Source organism: Hydra vulgaris, chromosome 10 (genome assembly GCF_038396675.1).
Source record: "Hydra vulgaris chromosome 10, alternate assembly HydraT2T_AEP".
Lineage (NCBI taxonomy): Eukaryota > Metazoa > Cnidaria > Hydrozoa > Anthoathecata > Hydridae > Hydra > Hydra vulgaris.
The window spans coordinates 39,477,596-39,505,000 of record NC_088929.1 but is presented as its reverse complement, the minus strand read 5'-3'; the positions used below and the strand labels follow the sequence as shown (position 1 = coordinate 39,505,000).

The 27,405-nt window shown below is 30.9% G+C and overlaps 1 protein-coding gene across 1 annotated transcript in view; it reads left to right on the top strand.

Annotated features, from left to right (window-relative positions):
- Nucleotides 1-16,070: 16,070 nt before the first annotated feature.
- The window catches only part of LOC100202969 (dynein assembly factor with WD repeat domains 1), a 31,181-nt gene continuing 19,846 nt past the window's right edge, over nucleotides 16,071-27,405 (top strand). The window contains exons 1-3 of the mRNA XM_065807991.1: nucleotides 16,071-16,224; nucleotides 16,333-16,417; nucleotides 22,765-22,894. Of these exons, the coding sequence (XP_065664063.1) occupies nucleotides 16,136-16,224; nucleotides 16,333-16,417; nucleotides 22,765-22,894 (304 nt within the window). The 5' untranslated portion in view covers nucleotides 16,071-16,135. The remainder of the gene's footprint in view (nucleotides 16,225-16,332; nucleotides 16,418-22,764; nucleotides 22,895-27,405) is intronic.

Sequence of the window (27,405 nt, the reverse complement as noted above, 5' to 3'; positions counted from 1 at the left end):
GTATGATGTTCATCAAAGTATAAGTTACTGTAAGAAGTTTCTTTATTAACCTTTATTTTCTGCTATAAACTTGATTTTGAAATTGTATACTCTTGTGCAGCTGATCGTAGTGATAAACTGCCAGATTCGACAGCCACCACAGCAGCTTTTATTATATGAGCATCAAGCTTTAACCGACTTGTCACTCGTTTGTACTTTCTTGGCATCTAAAAAACTATTACTCATATTACTCACTCCATTATCAAAAAAAATTATGCTATTTTTAATTGCATTAACCAAAATCCAGATTAGGCTATAAATTTTAAATTTATTTTAATAAAAATAAAATAGTCACAAACCTATAAAAACAAAAATCACAACCCTATAAAACTTATAATGTGATTAAATTTAATAAGGCTAATAGTGAAGAACTTTATTTAAACTGAATTTAAAATACAAAAATGATCGGCATTAAAACAATACTTACTGTGAGAGATGTCTTCAGGACAAAGTAACAAAGAAATCCAATATAATTATTATTATTTTCTATGATAAAAACACTTTACTATAAAGTAAATATTGAAATCTTATCATAAACATAAACATAATTTTCTGTTCACTTGCTTTTTTACAAAAATATTGATTATAAAAGTTAAAGTACAGTAAATTAAAAAAATGATAAAATTGAACAGTGTCCCATTTCACCCCAATTCTCCTGTCCCAAGTCACCCCAACACTAGTAGGTGTGAGAAAACCATTATTGTATATAGCTCTCGCAGCCATATGCTAATCATATTTCTTCAGTAGTTAAATAAAACAATAGTGAATAATTAAAAATCATAAACGTAAAAATATATGCAAACAACACATAAATATCTAATATTAATGATGTCTTCAAAATCCAGGAAAATTGTTTGATTTTTACATATTCGCAATTATCCGAAAGAAAAAAATACTTCTGAAACCTAAAAAACACAATAATATGAAGAAGCTATTGCAAACTTATAACATATATTTTAAAACTTTTGCTTTATTAAATTTTTCACTGAAATATTGCCAAGTCCCATCTCACCCTATGTCCCATCTCACCCCGTTCTCCCCTATATATATATATATATATATATATATATATATATATATATATATATATATATATATATATATATATATATATATATATATATATATATATATACTCACTGAAAATAGGAGGACCTGGAATTTTTTAACTACAGTTCGTATAAAAGCAGTTTTTTTTTACTAATTACTGAACAGATTTTGATATATTTATTTTAACACTTCAATCTAATAGAATAAAAAAAATCACATTAATAGTAGTTTTACATTTTATTTCAGAAACAAAATAATCATACAAAAAAAAAGGTGAGGATGTCGACATATATATGTTGGTCCATGATACCATTAATCTTATAAATGGGGCCAACACCATATATGAGAAGCAGCTCCATACCACGACTTTGAATCCACCATGTTTCACACACTTAATGGTATATATTTTTTGGATTTCTGTATTTGCTGGACGTCTTCCATATTGTCTTGATCCTGTGCCTCCATAAAGAACGTTTTTTGATTTGTCGGTAGTTAACTTTGTGACCTGCTTTCCTGACAACCCTAATTTAGACAAAATAAATTTACTTTCACTCCTTGATTTATGTCTTATCTCTGACCCTAACTTGTGCTCAGCTTCTCTTATTTCTCCCTTAGGTAGTTTTGACACAGAATTATCTCTATAAACCTTTCATCTTGTGCTTATTTTTCGGAATCATCACACTACTTACTACTACCCTAAAGCTAAATGGGATTCTTTTCGTGATTTTCTTCGTGACGGTCCTTGGACTGATGTCTTTTCTCTCTCAACTGAAAAATGGGTCTCCTACGTAACCCACTGGATTCAGGCAGGAATGGAAGCTTTTATTTCATCTTGTTGCTTTTAAGTCAAGCCTCATTCTACTCCATTGTTTTTACTTCTTGTGCAACTACTATATCTAAATGTAATCATTTTTTGCATCTTTTTCAAAAAAACAACTCTCTTGAGAACAAACGGCTATTTATTATTGCAAGAAATTAATTTAAAAAGGTGGTGTCTGATGCTAAGCTCAATTATTCTCAGTTCAATAAATCTCGCATCTTATCTCAAAAGTTAGGCTCTAGAGACTTTTAGAAAATCTTTAACGGTGTCATTAACAAGGGTAGGTCTAGCACTTCATTCCTCATTCATGGAACTGATCTTATTACCTCTCCCAAGGATAAGGCAGAAATATTTGCAAAGAACTTTTTGTCTAACTTGACTCTTAAATCTTATGGCCATTCCCTTCCTTCCATTCCAACTAAACAGGTTAACCCATTGTTAGACATTCAAATCATACCAGCTTCCATTGCTTAAGTCATATCTCAATTAAGCTCTTCTTTTAAATAGTAAACCACATTTTTGACAAGTTAAAAACTAAAATTTACAATTTTAATTCACATAATAAAGTTACTCAAGTTTATTTAAAAGTGCATAACAGATTTAATTCGTTTATCAAATAGCAAAATATTCAAACCTGCGATAAAGAAAAAAATTCTTTTGATGACAATACAATTGGTAAAAATTATTTCGTTTGAGTGACTATTGTTCTCGTAAATTTATCTATGATTATAGTTATATGCTAGTCCTTTTGATTGACTAAAATCTCTTAAGGCATATATCATATCAAGCTGATAATAATAAACACATTTAAAAAAGGTAATTAAACTACTCCTTTTTCTTTGGTCATTAAATTAAATCTCTTTAATCTTTTCTAATAAGTTATTTTTGAGGATTAATTTTGAGATTATTCTGGATTTTGCCTCGTTGCTCTACGTTATACCCTTTCAACAAGATTTTTTTGTAAATGGATTCCAAATAGAAGATACATATTCACGATGAAAACGCACAAACGAAACTTATGAAATTTTAACAATATCAGGATTTAAAAATAAAAATGTGCGTCTAATGAAACCTATAAATTCCTATTTTTTATCTGAGATAAAATAGTTGTATTTCAGATTCTTTAACATAAACCAAAATTGTTTTCAAGTTCTGCAATACTTAATTGAAAATCAGAAGTATTTGCTAAAATTTTTTTTAAGTTTCGTTTTTTTAACGACATGCTTAGTTTTATATTTTTTTACATCTAGTTGCATACTACAGTCATTACGTCGCTTAACATTACTCAACAATAACATTTATATCATTCTGTAGATTATTACAATTGTTAAATAAGCATAGTATTTGCATTAATTTTAAGTTTATCTGGGACAGAATTATTGATATAAATTAAAAAAAAATTGGTTTTAAAATAAACATTTGGGGTATTCCACTTGAAATATAAAACTATGTAATAGTTAAAATTAATTATGCAACACTAAAACAATTTCGCCATAAACAATTTTTTGCCTTCTATATGATAAAAAGAACTCAATTTATTAAAGAACGCATCCTCTAAACCGTACGTTTCAATTTTAATCATAAGTTTTGTATGAAGAACTTTGTTGAATACATGTACAAGTGATCAAAAGTTTAAGCTTTAATATTTGTGTCTTTCTATTATTAATGTGAAAAAAGATTTTTTTTTTTTGCATTAATAAATTTACGGCTATTTATAGTTAATAATTTTCCCTGTCTATTCCCTTAATTTATTTTGTGCAATATTATATAATGTATAAGTTAAAATTTAAGATCTTCTATATTATAGAAGATCTAAAATTTTAACTTTTTGATTTTGCATCCAATGCTTAAGAGTATTTTAGTCAGGGGCGGTTTTAATAGAGAGAATAGGGTTTAAACCCCCCCTATCTCCCACAGATGGCGAATACAACTTATGATTGATGTTTTGAGGACTTTTTTTTAAATAAATCTGTTGGCAGCTTTGTAGGATTTGCCTCCCCTCATTTTATTCTAAAAATTGCCCCTGATTTTATTCCATTTGTTGGTATCATGTGATTAGAATGAATGTTTTGTTATATACTGTAACTGTTCTGTTAGGAGTACAGTCGTCCCCCGGTTAACGAACTTAATTCGGAGTACGAACTAGTTCGTTATCCGAAAAGTTCGTTAACCGAAACGCGTTTTCCCATAGGCCGCCATTAAAAAAATTTTAATTGGTGGATTTTGCCGAAATAATGGGGGAAAAAATTCAAAAAATTGTCCAACTTGATAAATAAAATAGGCAAAGGTGAAATGATTGAAACCTGAGATTTATGCACTTTTAAAAATTGAAACAAATTGAAATTGTGCATGAAAATTGCTTGTCAAAGTTTTAGAAAAAACTAAAAATTGAACATGAACATTGCTTATCAAAAAATGGTTGATTTATTCACACCAAACTCCTTAGCCAGGTCACTTTGCTTTTCACCTTTTTGCACTCTTTGAATGATTGTCTTTTTCTCTTCAAGAGTGAAAACTTTTCTGCTTTTTTTCGCAGGGTTCGACATTTTGAAAAATCGCAAAATCGAAAAAATCGCAAGTGGGAAAAAAACCTAGAAAAAAGCACAAAAATGCATGAAAAATATTAGTGAAACAAGAAAAGAAAAAAATGAAACAACAAAAGCACACCCAGCACAACCATTCACCTCCCAGGCTTCCATGACACTCACAAAACTGAAGGGGAAATGCTGGACGGCGCGCCCGACCTTCACGCGCGTGTGCACGCCATTTGGCGGTCCCGGTTCGTTAACCGAGTTCCGGTTCGTTAACCGGGGGAGGATTTTGGGCAAACTTTCGGTTCGTTAACCGAAAGTTCGCTAACAGGGGGGTTCGTTAACCGGGGGACGACTGTAGTTTCATAAGTATGAAATTTTACTATATTTAATTTTACTTTTTCTGAAAAACTGTCAATAAATTTCTGAGATCAAGTTAAATTTTTTTTTTTTAACCGATAATAAGTTTTAGTTTTTTTTTTCAGATCTTTTATTTTGGTAAGAAATTTGGTAAGAAAGAATCTTTCAGACACTATGTTAAATATAAGTTGTAATGGTTGCTGGGTAGTGATCGACCAAAACAGAAAAAAAGTCGAAACCAAAATAAATTGAAATTTTGGGTACTCAAATTTGGTCCCGATATTTCCGCAAATATTTTACCGAAACCGATACCGAAATTTCGTCTAATCAAGATTTATTTTATTAGAAAAATTTATTTAAAAATGCAATTTTACATTTGTAGTTTTTTTTTATACTCGTATTATGTTAAAATTAATACACGAGTATCCCAAGTTGAAACTTAGTACATAAGTCGGCAATATAAGTTAAAAGCAAAATTTAACAACTGGCAGATTTTCTCTGCAAAACAAGTTTTTTCGAGGTACTTTGTGAAAATTCTCAATACTTTTGCGAAAATTCTCAAAATATTTTGTGGAAATTCTAAAAAACTGTTTTTTTGAAATTAGATAAATATTGATTTTGGTATGTTTTTCAACCGAAATTTTGGTTTTTACCGAATTTATAAATAGTACCGAAACCGAAATTTCGGTATCGGTTCAAATTGAAATTCCTACCAAAACCGATACCGAAACAGAATTTCGGTCAATCACTGTTGATGGAGTTTTACAAATATTGCATTTAAAAGATCTTTATGACACTGTTTCATTTATAGAACTAAAATTGTCATCACATTGTTCATCCATGTAGCGATTTAAAAATACTTCGCTAACAAACTATCTCTTTAAAAGCAAAAATTTTCCTACTTCGTTAGATATTTCTTTGCACAGATAAAAACAACAAATATGATTGAGAAATTGTCATAAAATGATGTATAATGCAGATTTTAACCCGTTGTGAATAAGCTAGTGACTAGCCAGCTTTATAGCGATTAGCTAGCTTCATAGTGATTTCTGAGAGATTATTTTTTTCTCTTGCATTATTGTTTCATTTTTTTCTTTTACGTATTTAAGATTTTTAGTCTTAGATCTAATATATTTATGATAATAAATTAACTTTTCGCTATGCGGTTTTATTACGACATGTCGCTATCTACATATCGCTGCTTTGTAGCTATCAATTGCTACAAAGCAGCGATATGTAGATAGCGACATATCGTAATAAAACCGCGGGAGCACAAGGACAAAAATAATTTAGGTATGCAAGTAGGCTTTTTTAACCTTGGTGATGATGAACCTACCTAAACATTTTTTGAAATAATAGATAATTCAGATCTAAATAAATTGGAGCTGATCGCAGCAAACTTTGAAATTTTACATAGTAGCAGCCCATATTTAGGTTTATATCTCATAAATGTAATAAATACAACTAATCCGATTTATAAGTAGGATTTATTACGTAAATCTTACTTATAAATTTCTTATGTTTAATCAAGTTTTGCTACAGATAGTGTCATGCAACAAACTGAAGGTTGCATACAGCTCTTCTGCCATAGAGATAATTTAAACCTTAAGACATCGGCTACATTGATAACATTATAAAATCTTAATTTACTCAAAGATTTAACCGTTAATGGAAAGAATGATAGAAAGCATGATAAAAAATGGTTAGTTAATAAAACAATACATAGCTTAAAACTTTTTTTCTTGTAAAAACTTTCAAAACGTAGAAATTAATTTTTCACCAGATTATCAGAAGATCTTTACATCTTCACAACCATTTTAGTATAATTCAAAATATAGATGTTTTTTAATTTTTATGCTATTTTATTAAAAAACCAAATTATTATTATTGTTTTAACAAAATCTGCCTCCTGTTGGGTAGGTGAATAACATAGAAAAAAAAGGAAACATAGTTAGGCAACTATAACATCTTAACTAAAATAAATTTTTTTTCTTGTTTTTTTTTTTTAGTTATTTTATATCTTAAAATCATGATTAGACATCATTTTAAGTAAACTACATCAAAAAAAGTTTATACATAACTTTTAAAGTTGTCTAAGGAGGACTAGTTCGAATTGTAATCTTGTAACCCACATTACCCCGTTTAGTGGGGTAATGTGGGTCTAAGTGACATTTTTATCTCTTTTCAATGAAATATACCAACTTTCAGTAAAATATTTCTAAAGTCATTGAGAATGAATTTAAATGATTTGATCAAAAGTTTAAACATAATAGTACTTTAATAGATGTTTTTAACGCAAAAATTTTTACTTGTTCAAAGCGCTAAATTAGAAACGTAAAACGAATTATTTTTTTTTATCCCCGTCAGCTAATTTCCAAGGAATGCAGAGCATTCTTGTGGTTCAATTTCCATAGTTTTTTCTTACGAATTTTCCTAATATATAGAATAAATCATATTATAATTCTCCAAGTTGAATATATGATATTCAAATTTAAAAGTCGAAGTACTTATAAAAGTCGAAGCATGATGAAATTATGACTAAAGAAAAATCTAAAGCGAAAGCTTAATTAAAATTATAAGAATTAAGTTAGTAAGCTAATAATTAAAATTTAAAGCAAGCTGTTTTAACAACCTGTAACATACAGAAAAAAAAACTTACACCTAAAACTTTTATTCTGAAAAACTGATAAATGTTGATTAGACCCACATTACCCCTTAGACCCATATTAACCCTTAGACTCACATTACCCCACCATACTCTATATATTGTTTACGATCCATCTCCATCTAATTTAGGCAACTTATTTCTTTTTCAGAGGGATCTATATCTTCATTCAAGTTAAATCTTTTACTCATAAACAATGGTTCTTTTGTTTTTAAAATGTTAAAAATTTATGTTTTGAAATATTTTAACAAGTTTTTATCAATTCTAATAACAATAAATAAAATAGTTCGTAAAGTATTGCTCATAGATATACTTTCATCGGCGATATACTTTTGATAATTTAAAAAATAAGATTTTTCTGCGTCGCTGTTAAATTCATTTATTTCTTGTAAATTTAAAAAAAAAAAAAAAGAAAAAAAACAATTCAACTTCGGGAGGTTGAATAAGCGCAAATTTCATAAGTGCAAACTGGCAAAAGAGAAAAGCGTTGCAAAAATTGGGATAAGTAAGAACTTGAATATATGCGAGTTGGTATAAGTGCGCCAAAAGTATTTGAAAACTTTAGCATAAGTGCAAACTGGCATATTTGTGCCTAAAGAATTCGCAAACATTGGCGTAAGAGCAAACTTGCATATGTGCGAAGCAATTGCGAAAACTGGCACGCAAAAAAGCAGCTAAGAAGATTTTGGCATAATCAACAAAAAATCATTTTCATTTAAATCTTATTCCTCGCATATTTGGGGAACCGTTAACTTAACTTGGCCATAACTTTTAAATACCTAGACTTTTTTTGACATTGTATTTTTAAAACCTAGCATACAGATATATATTGATGTAATAGTTAAGTGGGTAAATATATTTTAGCAAGGGGTGGCGCCAGCATTTATTGGTCTTCGAGATATCTAACTTCCAGACATGAAGCAAATTCCAAACATTTATGTTTATACTTATGTCAAATGAGGATGCTTTGCAATTAATTGTGATGGTTGAAGCCTGAGAACAAAAAAGCCCCAAAATTTTTTGTGGGGTGGGGGAGGGGCAAAAATATTGGGGCTTTTTTGTTCTCAGGCTTCAATCATCGCAACTATTTGCAAAGCATCCTTATTTGACATAAGTATAAACATATAAATGTTTGGAATTTGCTCCATGTCTGGAAGTTAGATATCTCGAAGACCAAAAAATGCTGGCGCCACCCCTTGCTAAAACATATTTATCCACTTAACAATTACATCAAAATATAACTGTATGCTAGGTTTCATAATACTTTGTCAAAAAAAGGCTAGGCATTTAAAAGTTATGGCCATGTTAAGTTAACGGTTCCCCAAATAACACTACCAGACATTTTTTCAGTTTTCACTTTATACAAGAGGTTTGGAACGAAAATAATGTTCTTTGGATGGCCCTGAAGACCAAATGCATAGCCAAACTTGTCAGGGTCAAACCATTTTTTGGTAAACTAGAGGTACTGGTTTTCCCATTTTTGTAATAAAACTAAGCGATGTTGTTAAGGTATATGAGTGTATAATTGACAAAAGATAAACTAAACAGGATTGTAAGTCAGCCAGCAGAAGTCAGCCATCAATCTCTCATCGGCGCGCTCCTGGTAGCGGTGCTCAATAGTTGAAATCGTTTGGTGGAAACGTTCTTCATGCTCGTCTGTAATGTTTCTCTCAAAATGCTATGGGAAAAAGTCCAAATGGCTATGCAAAAAGTGAATCTTTGGGGACATGTGCACATTTATTTCTTTGAAGGCTGATAACAGTTCTGGGATGATGTCTTTATAGCCGTTCGACCGGTGCTTGCCTGAATAAACGAGTGCAAAGAAGAAATTCTTTGATAGAATACAAGTATTATGTACTTAATTCTTAAAACTTTCAGATACTTACCCAGAGAGTTCTCCACACAGTCTTTCAAAGCCTTCCATGCTCTGAGCTCAATCGGGGACAACGAATCAGTAAACTGTTGGCTTTTCAAAAGTTTTCGAGTGTCTGGTCCAACGAATACTCCTTCCTTAACTTTAGCAAGTGATAGTTTTGGAAAGGTCTCGGTATTGATTTTAATTGGTTCACTGTCAGAGTGTAACGCCTTAACAAAGTTCTTAAACAGGCCAAGTTTTATGTACAATGGAGATATAATAACTTTGTCAGACTGAACAATTGGCTCATAGCGAATATTGTGAACACCATGGGTCGCATTGTCTCGTGCTGACCACTCATTCCTGATGTAATGCTCATGTTTAGCGCGGCTATCCCACAAACATATGAAGCATGTGTATTTCACGTAACCTCCTTGCATACCTGTCAGCAGACCTACAACTTTCAGATCCGAGCAAACTCTCCACTGAAATGTGTCATAACGAACAAGCTGCGAAATAGATTTCATATTTTCATAAGATTCTTTTGCTGTAATTGAGTAAGCAATTGGGATGGCTGGGTATGCGTTCTCATTATGCAAAAAGACTGTCTTTACACTTCTTGTGTTTTCATCGATGAACAACCACCAGTCATTCTCCACTTGTGTATAGATACCCATCTTCATCAACAAACCAGGAATATTACAACAAAATACAAAGTTATTGTCTTCACTTCTCTTAAAAAATGGCACGTAAACTGCGTCTCTTGTCTTATAAACAGACGTTCTCGTTTGCTTAGCAAGGACACCGAAATCTCTTAACATTGAACCAGCCAAACACGCATCCTGTTTGGACAGGCCAAGTCTCCTAACAAACAAGTCCAGCTGTCTCTGGCTGATAGACTTCGGCTCGTCGTTAGGCAGCCAATCATTATCATCATCTTCATCGCTCTTCTTTATGTTCGGAACATCATTATCATCACTCAAAACAACATTGAGAAGATCAGAAAAAAAACAGGGTGCTCTTCTCCCTCATCGTATGATCTCGGTCTTATCGCTGATGGTAAGTCAGGGTAAATTATGCTGTTAGCTGTCCTTCTGGTAAATTGCGTCGTGTGTGTCAAACAAAAATAGCAATCAGTTACTTGATCTTTTTGGTCTTGCCACAACATAGGTGTGGAAAAAGGCATTCTCTTCAATTTACCCTTAGACCACAGGTTAGACAGACACTTAACACAGATCTTATCGGGGGCGAAAACTTTGTCCTCATCCCCTAGTTTCATCTTGAAATAAGCATAATACAGGGTCTTAACTCGAGGTGTAATGGAACGCTCATCTCCTTTAAGTATAAACCTCCCGCAAATGTAACAGAACGTGTTAGAATTGTTATAGCACTTCCGTCTCTGAGACATTCCAAATAATCTGAAACAGCAAAAATAGTTATAAAACAGTAAGAATTCATCAAAACTGAAACTTAACATTTGCTCACATGATCTACAACTTCTACAACTTAACATTTGCTCACATGAATTAAACGGTGAATGAAGAATTAGATAAAATCGCCAAAAATATATTGGTTCATTACAACAGTTAAGATTATCACCATTTTCACAAATTTGTTCTTCAGCTCAAGTAATAATAATGTTAAAAGATAATACATGATAATTACTTTAATATCAAGTCAAATAAATGTATTTGTCCTATACATTCATTAGATTAAAAGTATCAAAGAAATTATAACCATCGGCTTCTCTTAGTATAAAGTAAATAAAAAAGCGAAAAATGGAAATTTTCCATTTTACAAAAAAATGGTTCGACCTAGACTATCAAAACTATACTTTTTCTTTCATCATTAATTAAGTACTAATTGTTTTCGTTACAGTTTCTCTTGTATAAATATTCATGTCTGGTAGTGAAAGCAAGAGTAATAAAAAGAATGGAAGGATAATAAATGAGATTACACAAGTTTAATAAGATATAATTAAAAGAATGATAAAAAGTAAAACAAAAAAACAAAAAGGATATATTTGAATACAAAAAATGGAACAACAAATTCCAATAATAACAAATATAAGAGGCAACAAAAATAAATATAACATGTTACAACAACAATAACAACAACAACATCAACAACAACAATAACAACAACAACAACAACAACAACAAACACATGATAGAATAAACACGTAAATACACAAAAGTTTAAGGATGGTATCCAGGACAAAATTTTTTTAATGAATTTATATATTAATATAAATTCATTAAAAAAATAATAGCAAAGCATATTATTTGAAAATTGGAGTAAATTAGGAAAGCTGTCTAAAAATGATAAGAAATTTTAATAATTTTGTGTGGTGCAAAAAAAGATGGACTGTTGGGAATAAAAAATTTTTTTATGATTTAAATTGATAATTGCCCCCCCCCCGCCCTCCTTTACTTTAATAGAGTATAGATCAACCAAATTAAAAAATCTTCCTCTCTTCTTTCATGGATGGTCTGGATTCAACGAATAAAAAAAATCCCTTAAAAAATTGCCTACCCTCAGGCCCGTAGCAACCGGGTGGGCAGCAGGGGCATTTGCTCCCCAATAATTTTTTTAATAATTTTGAAGAAATTGACTGAAAATATAACTAAAAAAATAAAAAGGCCCTTAAAACTATTTCGGGGTAGTACTGCACCGCCAATATAATTTTTATTCCTTCGGCCCTGTTCCTTCTTTATTAGATGGTGCGGATCCGCCCCTGATCCGGGACAAGTAGACCAACTCTAAAATTAAAAAAATTTTTGTAAAATGGTTTCCATACTTTTGCATATAATTTGAGCTTTCTAAGAATATTTTTTTTTTTTAAGTTTGCTTTTAATTGTTGTTTTTTGTAATAATTTTTGAAAATTTTATTCTTTTTATTTTATTATATTTAATAATTTCCTTGTTTTCACTTTATTGGTTTTTTTTAAATCTTCTATTCTAAATAATTTTCTTATTTTTTCCTTTTCAATTTATTTTCCCTTTTCTATCTTTTTCTACTTTTTACCGTTGATTAAATTATTGATAAATTATCATCAAAGTTAGATTTAATTAAAATTTAAAGGTGCTTTAATTGCTTTGTTTTATTTCCTGATTTTTAACTAAAAATTTTATAGAGTTAAAAGAAAATAAAAATTTAAATTAATTTTTATACGTCTTATTCATTTCCTTTGTTTCGTAAAATAAAAAAATCAACCACTTTACTTTCGTCTTACCATTAGTCGCCTTTTTAATTAATATGTATAAAACAGACACAACAAAATTAGTCAAATTACAAAGCTCGTAAAACCAATAAAAACATAAAACCAGAAGTAAAAAAAATGTGTAGAGCAATTAAGTTATTTAAATAGGTTCACCCAAAAGAGCAGATGTCCTTTCACTATTATATTCGTGAAACGACGTGAGATGAAACTATAGCCTTCAGACACTTTCCTATAACAAAAAAAATCTTGCCTATAATAAAATTAGCTATGATTATATACTTCACCGTTACAAAATTTAGAAAAAAAATTCAACCCGCTTTCCCGAAAAGACCCTTTTGAGGGATGAAAGTACACACATTCCTGATTCTAAAAATGTATAAACTGAAATCAACAAAATACGTCCGAGACAAAAAAAATTGCGATTGAAATTTACTCTATTAGTACATCTTACTGAAAAGACAGTGAACAATATTTTTGCATTTTTACAGTCTTATTAAAACTAAAAGATGACTTTTAAATTAATTACAGCACCTAATTAGATTGCAAAGCATTGCATCAAATTGATTGTCACAAAATATAGGCAATAATTTTACAGTATATTAGGAAAGCCAGTTTGCATGTTTTTCTGTTGAAAATTATGTAAAAGAATTCACTTAATATATCTATCTAAAACCATAACCATATTTGACTCAAATACTAACAGCACAACCCTACATTGTGCTCAAACTAAAATTCTGGGAAAGTGCTCCTTCAAATTAAAGTGCTTCAAAAACTTAGTTTGGTGAATTTTAAAAAGACTTGCATTTTTAAAAATGCCAAATTCTGCTAGATCACATGAAGACAACAGGAAGGTTGTCTGCTTCTTGTGCTTTCAAAAGTGTGATAGACAAGTGACAACATTCATCATTGAAAAACTTTATTCTCTACTTGATAAACCAATTGATTTCTCTGATACTCGAGTCCCAAAGGGAATATGTGAGAATTGCAGAGTGAAACTGAGGAAAAAGAATTCTGGCCAGCCTGTCCTCTTGCCATCTTCAACTACAGAGCATTCAAGTCAGACCAGAGGCACGAGAACGAAACTGTGACTGTCTTATTTGCAAAGTTGGAAGGCTAAAATTGAATAAAAAGCATTCACTCAGTACTAATCCATAAAAAATTGAATGAAAAGCATCCACGCATTACTGATCTATCATCAGCAACAAAAACTCACAGAAGATGCTTAGAGTATCTTGCCTTTGTAGGCAGAGGCCGTCCCCATGAGTGCAATCAGGCAACATTTACAAAAAATATGCAAACCCTTGTGACAAAAGACCAAACATTGGCAGAACAGATTAGATCTTCAGTGATTTCTTCAAAAGATGCATCTCCACATGGAACAATCAGAGTTGCACAACGTAGTGGAAGACCTCTCCCCATCACAAAAGGTAAATTGTTAATTTCATTTTAATTTTATAAGATATAAAATTTACCATAAAAATAATAGAACCCCACATTTTTAAAATTTATTGTCAAATTGGTTTAGTGAAATTTAGATCTTATTAAGCTTTGTTACATTATTCAACTAACTGTTCTGTATTTTAGGATCTTCCAGTGCCAAAAAATTTTTTGACAATGCTCTAATCATGACAGTGAAAGACCTTGTCTCTGTTCAGGTGAATACTAATTTATCAAACTCTGGTGTTAAAAAACTTGCATCAGCAATCAATCAAGTCAGCAGAAACAAAGTTATTGAAAGCAACTTTCATGCAAAGTTTGATGCCTTTGGAAGACATTTATCAGATCATTTCACACAAACTGACATTGATGTGTCAACTGAAAAAGCTTCAAACACCAAAAAGTCAAAAACTGTTGTTCATTGCAATGATCTGAAAAAGCTTTTGAATGAAGTTCAACAGTCTCAACAATCATTCTCTGACAACATTTCAAGCTTGGAATAGACGGTGGAGGTGGATTCCTGAAAGTCAGTCTGGGAATAATTGACACAAGTGGTATCAGTCACTCTCCCCCGAGCAAGCGATCGCTCACTGCACCACATGCCAAAGATAGTGGAGTTAAACGACAGCTTTAGGTTGCAGCTGCAGAAGACATGTCAGAAACATATGAAAACATCAGACAATTGCTTTCATTGATTCAAGCCAACTCTACAAACTTCTTCATTTCTTGTGACTTAAAGGTTGCAAACATTGTCTGTGGTTTACAAGCACACTCCAGCACTCACCCCTGCACATGGTGTACTGCTGATTGTTAACATCTTTTATTTCCTAGGCAGCTTAGAACTTTTGGCTCTATCAGAAAGTGCTTTAAAGACTTTGAATCTACAGGATTGGACTTGAAAAAGGCAAAGTTTTACAAGAATGTCATTCATATGCCTTTGACTGATCTTTCTAACCAAAAGCTTGTTTTTGATCTCATACCTCCCATGGAGCTACACCTGATGCTTGGGGTTGTCTATCACTTGTTTAAGGCCTTAAGAGATATTTAACCCTAAGCTGATGATTGTCCAAGCTCCTAAACATTCAACCACAACCCCATCATGGATGTCAATTTGCTGGCAATGAATGCCATAAGCTTTTGAAGAATGTTGATCTACTGCAAAAATTAGCAGAAACTGACTGTGCATTTTAAGCTATTGGTATCATTGATGCACTTTGAAAATTTGGAGCAATTGTGACTGCCTGCTTTGGACAAGAGCTTGATCCACACTATGCAGTAAAAATTGATGCATTTCGAACCTCATATCTGGCTTTGTCAAATATTTCAGTGACACCCAAGGTACATGCAGTCTTCTTTCACATCAAAGAATTCATTGAAATGAAGCACACTCTAAGCAGTAAACAGAAGCTCTTCATTACTAATTTGCTGAACACTGGAAAAGATACAAAAGAGACGCAAGTAATCCTAACTTTGGTAGCAAATTGAAGACGTGCATTGTGGACTACAATAGCAAACACATGTAAAACCAATGAAGACCAGAATTCATTTACTTCAATATGTTTTCAGAATAAGTTATTAGTCAAATCAGAAGATTTAGCATTACTTCTTTATTTTTATAGAGTTTTTCAAATTAAATGTGTTTTAAAAATGCAAAAAAAAAAATGCGTGCTGTCATTTCTGTGTCATGCGCTTATAGAATAAAATTTCAATCGCAATTTTTTCTCTTGAACGTAATTTGTTGGTTTCAGTTTTTACTTTTTTGGAATCATGAATGTGTGTACTTTCATCACTCCAAAAGATTTTTTTCGGGAAAAGCAGATTGAATTTTTTTATAAATTTTGTAACGGTGACATGCTATTATTCTTGAAAGTAGCATAAGTGAGGCGTGTTTGCTTAGCAACAGAAAAACTGCTCCGATTTCTGTCCGTAAATCAAACTATTTCTTTAAATACTCACTTTTTAATTTTAATAATATAAATTTTAATAATGATATATGTTTTATTATGTATTTTGTGCACATAAATTTAAACTAAATATTATTTAGTGCAGTTTATACTTATTATTATTACTATTATTATAATTGTTATTATTATTATTATTCGCACAAATACTTTTATATCACTTGTAACTACAAAGCCTATATTCATAAAAATAATGAATATTGTCTCAGATGAAAAACCATCTATTGCAATAAGCAAATTAAAACATGCTACGGAGGGAAAGTTAAAGGTTGTTGGCGTATTGTAAGTATGTTAATAGTTTATTTTTATAATATATAACGTTAATAGATTTTGTTTGTTAGAAACTTTGCTTAATTGCTAATGTAAATTATTTATATGTTATGTTTTTAGGTCTTTTACATCTGAGTGTATGTGTTGTGCATTTAATCAGCAAGGCCAATTGCTTGCTGTAGGACTATCAAATGGTTTAATTAAAGTATCTTTTGCCATGTTTTTTATTAAATTTTGTTGTTTGTATTTACAGTATTTATTTTTTGTTGACTTTGACACTAGTATTAACATTTAAAAGTTTGAAATTGGTTTTATTACTGGAAGTTATCTTAAACTCACAAAAATACTTGTTTGGTTACAAACAATATAAGAAATTAAATTTTATCTTTGTGCTTTATTGTCTTATTATACACATCTTTATGTCATATATTTATTAAATAGTCTTGCCAAGTTTCTCAAATAAATAATCTATAAAAAAAGTATTGATTTAAAGACACACCTTAAACCATACCACCTTTCTGGTAGTATAGTGGACACTTCAAGGTGTACAACAAAAATAACAAAATAATATAATGTACAACTTTCTCTCTATATATCTAGACTCTCTCTCTCTCTCTCTCTCTCTCTCTCTCTCTCTCTCTCTCTCTCTCTCTCTCTCTCTCTCTCTCTATATATATATATATATTTATATATATATATATATATATATATATATATATATATATATATATATATATATATATATATATATATATATATATATATATATATATTCTGTATCTAAAGTGATTTCCTGCATAGACTCTTCTACAGCTTGTGGCCCAGACAACATACCTGTTAATGTCTTGCAGAATTGTTCTCCGGAGCTGTCGTCTATACTCTCAAAACTATTCAACAAGTGCTTATCAGAGTCTTGTTTTCCAGCCTGCTGGAAAGCGGCATCCAATATCCGTGTTTTCAAAAATTCAGTAGAGTGATCTGATTTATCTAATTACTGTCCCATTAGTCTTTTTACTATCATAAGCAAGGTTTTTGAATCTTTAATTAACAAACACTTAATTTCTCATCTTGAATCTAATAACTTACTTTCTGACCATCAATATGAGTTTCGATCTTCTCTTTCTGCAGCTGATTTGCTAACAGCAATAACCAATAGGTTTTATCGTGCATTAGATAAAGGTGGAGAGGTTAAGGCCATCGCTCTTGGCATTTCAAATGTATCTGGCAACATCTTTAAGATGATTGAATCCTTCCTTTCCAATCATAGTATAAAAGTTGTCCTCGATAGACAGCTCTCTTCTTCTTATTCTGTAACTTCAGGGGTTCCTCAAGGTTCTATCCTTGGCCCGATACTCTTTTTAATTTAGATCAACGATCTTCCAGATATTCTCACATTTAAGGTGGCGTTGTTTGCTGATGATACTACCATTTATTCTTGTCTTGATAAGAAGCCAACACTCTCTGATTGCTTGGAGGGGGCATTTGAGCTTGAAAAGGATCTCACTTCTGCTATAGCATGGGGCTCTTCAATACAGATAAAACTTAATTTTTTCAGCCAATGGTTATCACAATAATTTAGATCTTCCTATATTTATGAACGGTAATGTACTTGATGAGTCATCCACTCTTAACCTTCTAGGATTAAATCTTACTTCCAATCTTTCTTGGAAATCATATATCAAATTTGTTGCAAAAATAGCATCTGCTAAGGTTGCATCTCTTTATTGAGCTCGACACTTTCTTATTCCAGATTCTATTCTCTATCTTTATAAATCTCAAATCTGACCTTGTATGGAATACTGTTGCCACATCTGGGGCGGATCTTCTAATAATGCCCTTTCTCTTCTAGACAAGGTGCAAAAACGCATTGTAAACATAGTTGACCTGCTCTTGCAGCCAACCTCCAACCATTATCACATCGTTTTACTGTTGCTTCTCTTTCTCTTTTCAACAAATACTAAAATGGGCATTGCTCTAAAGAGCTAGCGTCTCTTGTACCATCTACTAAAATTCATTCTTGTGTTACTCGTCATTCAATCAAGTCTCATCCTTTTTCTGTGACTGTTCCTCGGTGCTCCAAAAACTCTTATTCGTCTATTTTTTTCCTCTAACATCAATCCTTTGGAATTCGCTTCCTTCACCTTACTTTCCTGATTCATATAATTTGCAATCCTTTAAGTTGTCTGTCAATTGTTTTACTTGCTCTACAATCTTCATATTTTCTCTTCCAATTACTTCCAACTTTAATTAGTAGTTGCTTGCAGCCTTGTTGGAAGCGAAGATGTTTAAAATATATATATATATGTGTATATATAAATATAAATATATATATATATATATGTGTATATATATATATATGTGTATATATATATATATATATATATATATATATATATATATATATATATATATATATATATATATATATATATATATATATATATATATATATATATATAGGGATTATATATTATAATATTAGTATAATTATTATTTTTTCCTAATTTGTTATATATATATATATATATATATATATATATATATATATATATATATATATATATATATATAGAGGGAGTATATATACTAGGGTGTCCCATAAGTTCGCGGGCACTTTGCGACAAAACTTTATTTCATTGTAACTTAATATTTATTAACAATTATTCTTCAAAGTAAATTCCATTGCTTTCTACAGCTTTCGTCCATCTTTGCGCCAATTGCTCAATTCCGCGACGATACCATTCCGCCGGTTTGGAGGCGAAAAACTCTCTACACCCATTTTCGACCTCCTCCAAAGAATCGAAGGTCCTACCGCGAAGAAAGTGAGCCATCGAACGGAACAGGTGGTAGTCGGATGGCGCAAGGTCCGGACTGTATGCAGGATGAGGAAGAACTTCAATTCCAGGCAACTCCAAAATTTTTTCCTTGGTGCGAACGGCGGTGTGTGCTGGAGCGTTGTCGTGTAGCAGGAGCGCGCGCTTTCGATTGACCAAGGCAGGATAACGAGCCGAGAGAGCGGCGTAAACACAATCCAGTTGTTCAGTGTAGAGTGCGGCGTTCACTGCAAGACCATTTGGAACAAGCTCAAAGTGAATTATCCCCTCGAAATTCCACCAAACACACAACATGACCTTGTGAACGAACCGATCCTGTTTGGCGACTTGTAGAGCGGGTTGGCCGGGCTGGATCCAAACGTTCGCCTTATTGGCGTTACAGAAGAAGACCCACTTTTCATCTCCAGTAACAACTCGACGCCAGAAACGAAGGTCCTTGGGGTTTTCGAGCAGATGGGTGCAGGTGTCGACGCGTCGTTTTTGCTGCGCAAGCGTCAATTCGTGAGGAACTTCTCGGCAGCGCCTATTGACAAGTCCGATTTGATGGAGGTGGCGATCGATGGTGGACTTGGAAGGGCCGAGCTCTGCCGACAATCTGCGGGTGCTAGATTGTGGTTGCTGCTCCACCAGCTCGCGCAGCGCCTCATTGTTTACTGTCAATGGACGGCCTGACCTGGGTAGATCTGCAAGGCTGGTTTCGCCGTTGTTAAAGCGCTTGAACCATTTGGCCGCTGCGGATTTCTTGACCATTCCCTCGCCTTCCACATTGCAAATTTCAGCTGCTGCATCTCTTGAACTCAGTCCTTTTTTCCAATAGTGACGCAAAAGTACGCGAATCTCATATTTTTCGTCCGTCATTTTAGAACTAAAAAGACACATTTTTAAATCACAATTACAAAAAGCGATACACCATTTTAAAGAGGAATAAAAATACTACAAAATAATATCAATCATTAATTGATTTGAGTCAAACGTCATAAAAAAAATTATGTTTGAAAATATTAGCTTCAAGTGCCCGCGAACTTATGGGACAACCTAGTATATATATATATATATATATATATATATATATATATATATATATATATATATATATATATATATATATATATATATATATATATATATATATACATACATTTATATATATATATATATATACATACATTTATATATATATATATATATATATATATATATATATATATATATATATATATATATATATATATATATATATATATTTATATATATTTATATATGTATAACAAATTAATAAAAAATAATAATGATTATAATAATATTATAATAATTGATTTTTGCCAATGTTTCAGCACATACTTTACTGAAGTCAACATATTATATACCAATTAAAAGATTGCTGTGTTTACTATTATGCTTACTATTAATTATTTAAAATACAGTGATATTTTTATTGATTACAAAAATAATGATTTTTGATGAGTTCAAAAATTTGCTGACAAAGCATTCATGTTAAAAAAGTAAGGATTTTTCAGCAATTTTTGATTAACATCAATTAGAAATACAAAATCATATTACTATTTTGTAGGACTATATTTACAATCAAGAGCAGCTTCGCACTTACGAGGTATAAAATCAATAAATTAATGCAAACATCAATTGGAATTAGTTGCTTTATTTCTTTGATATTTCTGATTAAATAAGCATGATCAACACTGTCCTATCTAAAACATCCCAAAACTATTACATTACTCCTCCTTCATGTTTTATGGTAAACATTTGGGATTTATTATCATATCTTGTATCTACTGAAAGTCAGACAAATTTGATTCCAATTGATCTGATCTGCATAAATTTGTTTTTATCACTAAAAAGAATTTTTAAACACTGTTGACTATTCCATTTTAGATGCTGTGATGCAAGTTCTTCTCGGGCTTTTGGATTTTCAAGGAAAACATTGGCTTTTTAGGTGGACATCTTCCAAACACATTTGCATGACATAAACAGTGTTTTATATTGGAATTTACATTGAAAATGAACGTTTTATATTGAGACTCATAATTTGACACAAATGTGAGTCTCAATATAAAACGAATGATTCAAAAGCAAAGAAATTAGGTGCTGTATGAGTTGAAACGGAGGGACAACAACACACAAATTTTTACTGAACAGGTGCTAACTTGACAAAAAAAATAGTTTTCTCCATTGAATTGTTACTGTTGATAAAAAGTGGATGCGTTATGATAACCTTAAACATAGAAAAGCATGGCGAGCCATTGACATCAACAGCAAAACCAAATATTCATGGTTCCAAGCTCATGCTCTGTATCAAACCAAGTATTGTCAGATAAAAGGCAGAAATATGCCAATCTGGATATCCTCAAATGCGTCCTCAAAGTCCTACCTCACCTGTTATATTCACAAAATTATGCCCCTCTGATTACCGTTTGTTCTAGTCAATGAGTGATAGTCTGATAGTCAAAGACTGATAGTCTTCTAATGTGGTATCGACAAATCAAATCAACTATTTATTTTGTGAAGACTGATAGTCTTTTCAAAATAAACTGTTGATTTATGTAAAAAAATGCTAATTTTCTATGCATACTCTCAATAGTAGAAATACTACAACTCATTACATAAAAAGTTTCATTTGTTCATTTAAGTCAACAGCTGCTAATCGAAGTTTTTTGTTGTTTAGTATCACAAGCTTTTTTATCCTGACAATATGTTGTTTTGTGTGATCATCCTGATTGCTTTTAAAAATTTATGGATCTAGTAAGTTCATAATTTGTCCTCTTCATAACTTGTCCTCTTCATAATCTGTCCTCTTCATAATTTGTCCAAAAGCAAACTTACCTGATCCGGCTACATAAAAGCTGTCTTACAAAATGAATTTCTATTTGAACTGATCTCGATAATAACTTTTTAACTGGAGATGTTATACATTTCTTATATCCCGTGACCTCAATCACTTATCAATTATACTTTTTAATTATTTTCAGAAATTATTTGCTTATCAATATCAATAAATTTTGAGAAAATATGAAAAATTTTAGTACCTCCAAAAATTTTTGAACTCATTAAAATTGTTATTTTTTAAATCAATAAAAATATATAAATTAAATAATCAATATTCAAAACATAATTGTAAACATGAAAACCTTTTAATTGATATATTGTGTTGGATGAAATAGTGAATGCTGAAATATTATTAAAATTCAATTTTATTTTGCCTGTCTACAAATTTTTTGAACGCTACTAATCGATATATGCTATAGTAGATTCTTCATTTTTTATTTGGAAAATCAGTTGTACTAGTTATCTTTTTTTAAATTTACTTCAATTCATCTTCCCAAAGACATGAAGATCACTACGGTCGAGGAGGCTACTTTAGTTGTAGTTACAACCCTCTCTCAACTCTATAACTCTGAAACATGAACCTTGATGAACAAGGACGCTGTTCAGAGAAACAAGTTGAACGCAGTACTACCAGAGGCGTGATGGGGATCAAACTCGGAACTTCTCGTTTATGAAGCAAGCGCTCTACCACTACACCACTGCTGCATCATCTTGGCCTATAAAAATTTGTTGATAATAAATATTTTTATTTTAAAGCTGAAAGCTTTTTTTTCTATGAAATAATTATTTTTAAAATTTGTTTAATTAAATTTGAATTAAATTCTTTCCTTTTTTTTTGACATTTATATATCCATATGTAACTTTTTTATATGTCTAGATTTATTCAATTGAAAATAACAGCTATGTATACAGCTTACAAGAGCATTCTACTACTCTCCCTGTTACTTGCTTGAAATGGAAGCCAGATAAGAGTGCAATGACATATGGATACATTCTAATGGCTACATGTATGTACCATTTGATAATTTTTTAATCAAAATCTTTTTTTAAATTAAACTTTTTTTTACTCTAAAATATAAGATATTTTAGAATGCAAAGCTTTCTAAAACATTTTATTAAATTGAGTAAAAATAAACTTTTTAATTTTTGAAGGTGTTCTTATATATTTATTTTTGTCTTAAAAATAAGCTTTGACTTCATCTTTGAGCGACTCTAATTGGCTGCCCACCACTTAGCTAACTGTTGACTAGACTCTGATTTGTAATAATAGATCAATGTTTTTTTCATTGTGATGTACTGATACAAAAACTCAGACTTTCATTGTCTAAAAAGCATTTAAAACCATCTGTTCATTATTGTTTTTGTTCTGTGAGCAAAAAGCTTAGATTCAAGAGGCATTTTGAAATCTTTATTGCTGGTTTTTTCTTAAAATTTTAAATAGTTTGCAACTGGGTAGCAAGTGACCGGAGCCCCAACCCCTGCTAAAAATGAGACTTTTTTTAAACCCAGCCCAGGTACAACTATAAGATTTAACAGGGGTTGATATCTGTGGCTAGAAAAAAAATTGTAATACTTTATATATTATAGTTTTATACTTACATTTACTATTTATTAAATACTGGCTTATATTTATATATTTTCAAATTCTAATTTACTTCCAACTAGATTGCAAACAACCACTATTATGTTATGAGTTACTTTGAAATAGAGAATAAGTTAAAATACTAGGAAATGGTTAACTGATGACTTAAAAAGTTGTAGGTAGTATATAAAAGAAAAACACAAAGATGGCTAAAAGTTATAAGGTTTTTTTGATGTGCAAGGAAAAAAAACTAGATTAATAAAAGTTTTTACAGCATGAAGGGACCGATATAGCAAAAGGATGCAACTTGTTGAATAGGAACCAACAATTGGATCAAGCTTGGCAGATAAAGCAGGTCTAATTACATTTACAATGTGCTTTTAGACTTTGTCTGAGAGTAAGAGGCTTGTTTTTCATCAATATAGGAATGCCAACATTATTGCAATATTTTTTTGCAGTAAATAAATAAGTTTTTTTTGTCTAACAAATATTGTGGATATTAGGTTCAGAATTTAAATCCATAAGCCACTGCAAGCATGAGGCTGTTACAGAAGAAAGATCAGATTTAAAATGGGCTTCTTATTCTAACCATTCAAAAAGTGAAGATTTTTTGTCAAGACAAGAGTATAAAATTGAGTTATCAGCAAATAGAGCCACTTTAAATGTAAAATTTTCATGAAGATTGATATTGTAAATAAGAAACAACACCAGAGTGAAGGTAGAACCTTGTGGTACCTTTAAAGTTACTTGAAATAAAGAAGAGTGTAGGCCTTAAAGAATAACTTAAGACAAGACAAGAGTAAAAAGTTGAGACAAGAGTAAAAAGTTGAGTTGTCAGCAAATAGAGCCACTTTAGATGTAAAATTTTCATGAAGATTGATATTTTAGATAAGAAACAATACAGGAACAAAGATAGAACCTTGTGATACCTTTAATGTTACTTGAAATAAAGAAGAATGTAGGCCTTCAAGTATAACTTTAATTCTGCAGTTAGAAAGAAATAATTTAATAACCTCAAAACCTTTATGTAAAGAAACTAATAACAGAATGAAGACTAATCGTAGGATAGTTGGAGAGGTCAAAGTGTTTTCTAGAATTTTGAAAAATTGCAACTACTTATTTAGCACTTTTTTAAAATTTAGCAAAAATTGAAGAGAGTTCTGGAGAACACTTATTTGAGGCTATGATGGAAATCTTGTCTGAAGCACAAACCGTAGAAGTGTTTAATTGAGAATTAACTTTAGCATTGGAAGCCAGAGTGGTTTGGCTGTTTAACAATGGATTAATTTGTTTAACTGGCAGGAGGAGTATGGCCATTAGATTTAAGAGTCAAATTAGAGTAAGATTTCTTTGCAAATAACTCTGCTTTATTTTGGGGAGAAGTATAAAATCAGACCCATGAATTAGAGATTAAATGTTAGACTTACTTTAGTTAATGAGATTGTTGAAGACTAACCAAATATAAGATACAAGATTTAGTAAACTAAGAATAACAGAGCTTAACATCAGACAGGACCTTTTTACATTACTTTCTTGGAATAATAAAAGGACATTTGTTCTTATGAAAGATGTTCTTGTAAAAAAGAGGAAAAAAATGGGTAATAATAAAGCAACTGCTCAAATGATGAAAAATGTGGAGTAGAATGAGGTTTGACTTAAAACTAAAGAGTAGGAATAAAAGCTTCCAAACTTTTAGTCAAGAAGGAATAAAAGCTTCTGAGATGCGCTTTATGCATACATATTATGGATATAAATATATGTTTGCTATTTATTTAGATGCTGGCATACGATATCCTTTCATATTTATATGGTGTAGTATTTGCAGAGAAGATGATCAGATGATGTTGATGATGATGATGATGATGATGATGATGATGATGATGATGATGATGATGATGATGATGATGATGATGATGATGATGATGATGATGATGATGATGATGATGATGATGATGATGATGATGATGATGATGATGATGATGATGATGATGATGATGATGATGATGATGATGATGATGATGATGATGATGATGATGATGATGATGATGATGATGATGTTGGTAATGATGATTATGATGATCATGTTGATCATAATAATATTTATATATGCATATATAAACAAAATATATCCTAAATTTTGAATAAAAAATACATACTATAGGATGTATAAATGTTTATGCAGCCCCAGTCACAAACCCTGCCCCAGCTATATTTTATCAAATTTGGTCCCAGCCCTGGTCAAATATCAACCCCGGTTGCTTACTATAACTGGGTAACATTCCTGTTACAGTCTTGCAAAAATTTACTTCAGAATCCTCCACAATACTTCTCTCAACAATTTCATAAGTTAATTCTTATTTTCTTAATCTTATTTTTCTGCGTGCTAAAAAAATACCACAGATATGGTGTATATAATTATATATGGGCAATTCCATAGCGGAAACTGAAAAAGTAGTCAAATTTTAAACTCTTTTTTGTCAGTTTTTAACAAATGAATATTGATGTAGACATGAAAGTTTATTTAAAATATACCTTTAGTTCTAAAATAAATGTATTTAAGTCATTTTTATGGTTCCGAAGGTTATGGTTTTTCTCATTAATGCATGTTAAAAAAGTACCACTGTAAAATGTTAATTTACCCATGATTTTTTTTGTATATTCTGAAATATTTTAAAGTGATAATGGAGCTAAGATGTTTAATTTCTTGTTGGTCAGATTTTTTTCTTTAAAAAATAAATACTTTTCAAAAAAATAATAAAATAACTTTTGCAATTTTCATGTAACGTAAGTTAACAAAAACATGATCAAGTTTTGTTTTTTCTAAAATTTTATTTGAAAACTTAAATTTTGTAATATTATATGTGAAAGAATATTAAATCTTATATTTATACATTAAGATTTTTGAATAACGATGCTTAGTTAAGGCACATTTTAATTTTGAGTTTGTGTAACGTAAGTTAAAACTATATTTATTTACAAAAGTTTTAGCGCTTTTTTTGTAAAGTTTTTTAACATAAAAAAAACGTTTTTCATCGCAACTCCCAAGGGGTTTGAAAAAAACAAAAATTTTTTAAAGTTACAGTTGTTTATAAAGACGAAAACTATTTTACATCGCAATTCCCTAAAGGTTTTTTTTTATTCTTTATATGTCAATAACTTTTGATTAATTAAAAGTTATTCAAGCAAAACTTAGCAAAATTTGCTTTGCATTTTAAAATGGCTAAAAGTTCTAAACAGAGAGTTAAAACTTATCAAGCTGCTTATCGCCAGCGTGATTCCGAACGGAAAAAATATATGAATGCTGATCACCAAAAAGCTCATCGTCAACGAATAAAACAAGATCCGGAAAAAAAAAAGAAATAAAGAGAAAAAATAAAGGAAAGAGTCCGAAAGTATCGAATCAAAAAGAAAGATTCTGCAAAAACAGTTAATTTTTTTACCATTATGAGTGTTCAAACAAAAGGTAAATTGGTCAAGAAAGTCCAAAAATCATTGCCCAAAGATCCCGCACAACATTACGAAGTCCTAGCCACATTGCTGAATGGATCATTCAACAAAGAAACTACTCTTCCATTAAATAGCGTGAATAATCCAGCTTTAACTGAAGTAGAAATAAAATTAAAAAGGTTCTACTGCGAAGATGACATTAGTTGACTGTCTCCAAATGTTAGGGACTTTGTATCAGTAATTAAAAATGGAAAGAAGATTAAGATCCAAGTTCGTCACCTTCGTTTAATCATGAAAGAATCATACCAGCTTTTTAAACATGATATCAAGAATGGATTAAGCAGGTTTTGTGAACTACGACCAGTAAACGTTCGATCTATCGCAAATTTGCCTCATAATGTATGCGTTTGTACTTACCACGAAAATATGCGATTTGCTTTGGATTCCTTGGTGAAAGTTGATTGTTTACTGTTGTCTAACATTAAAATT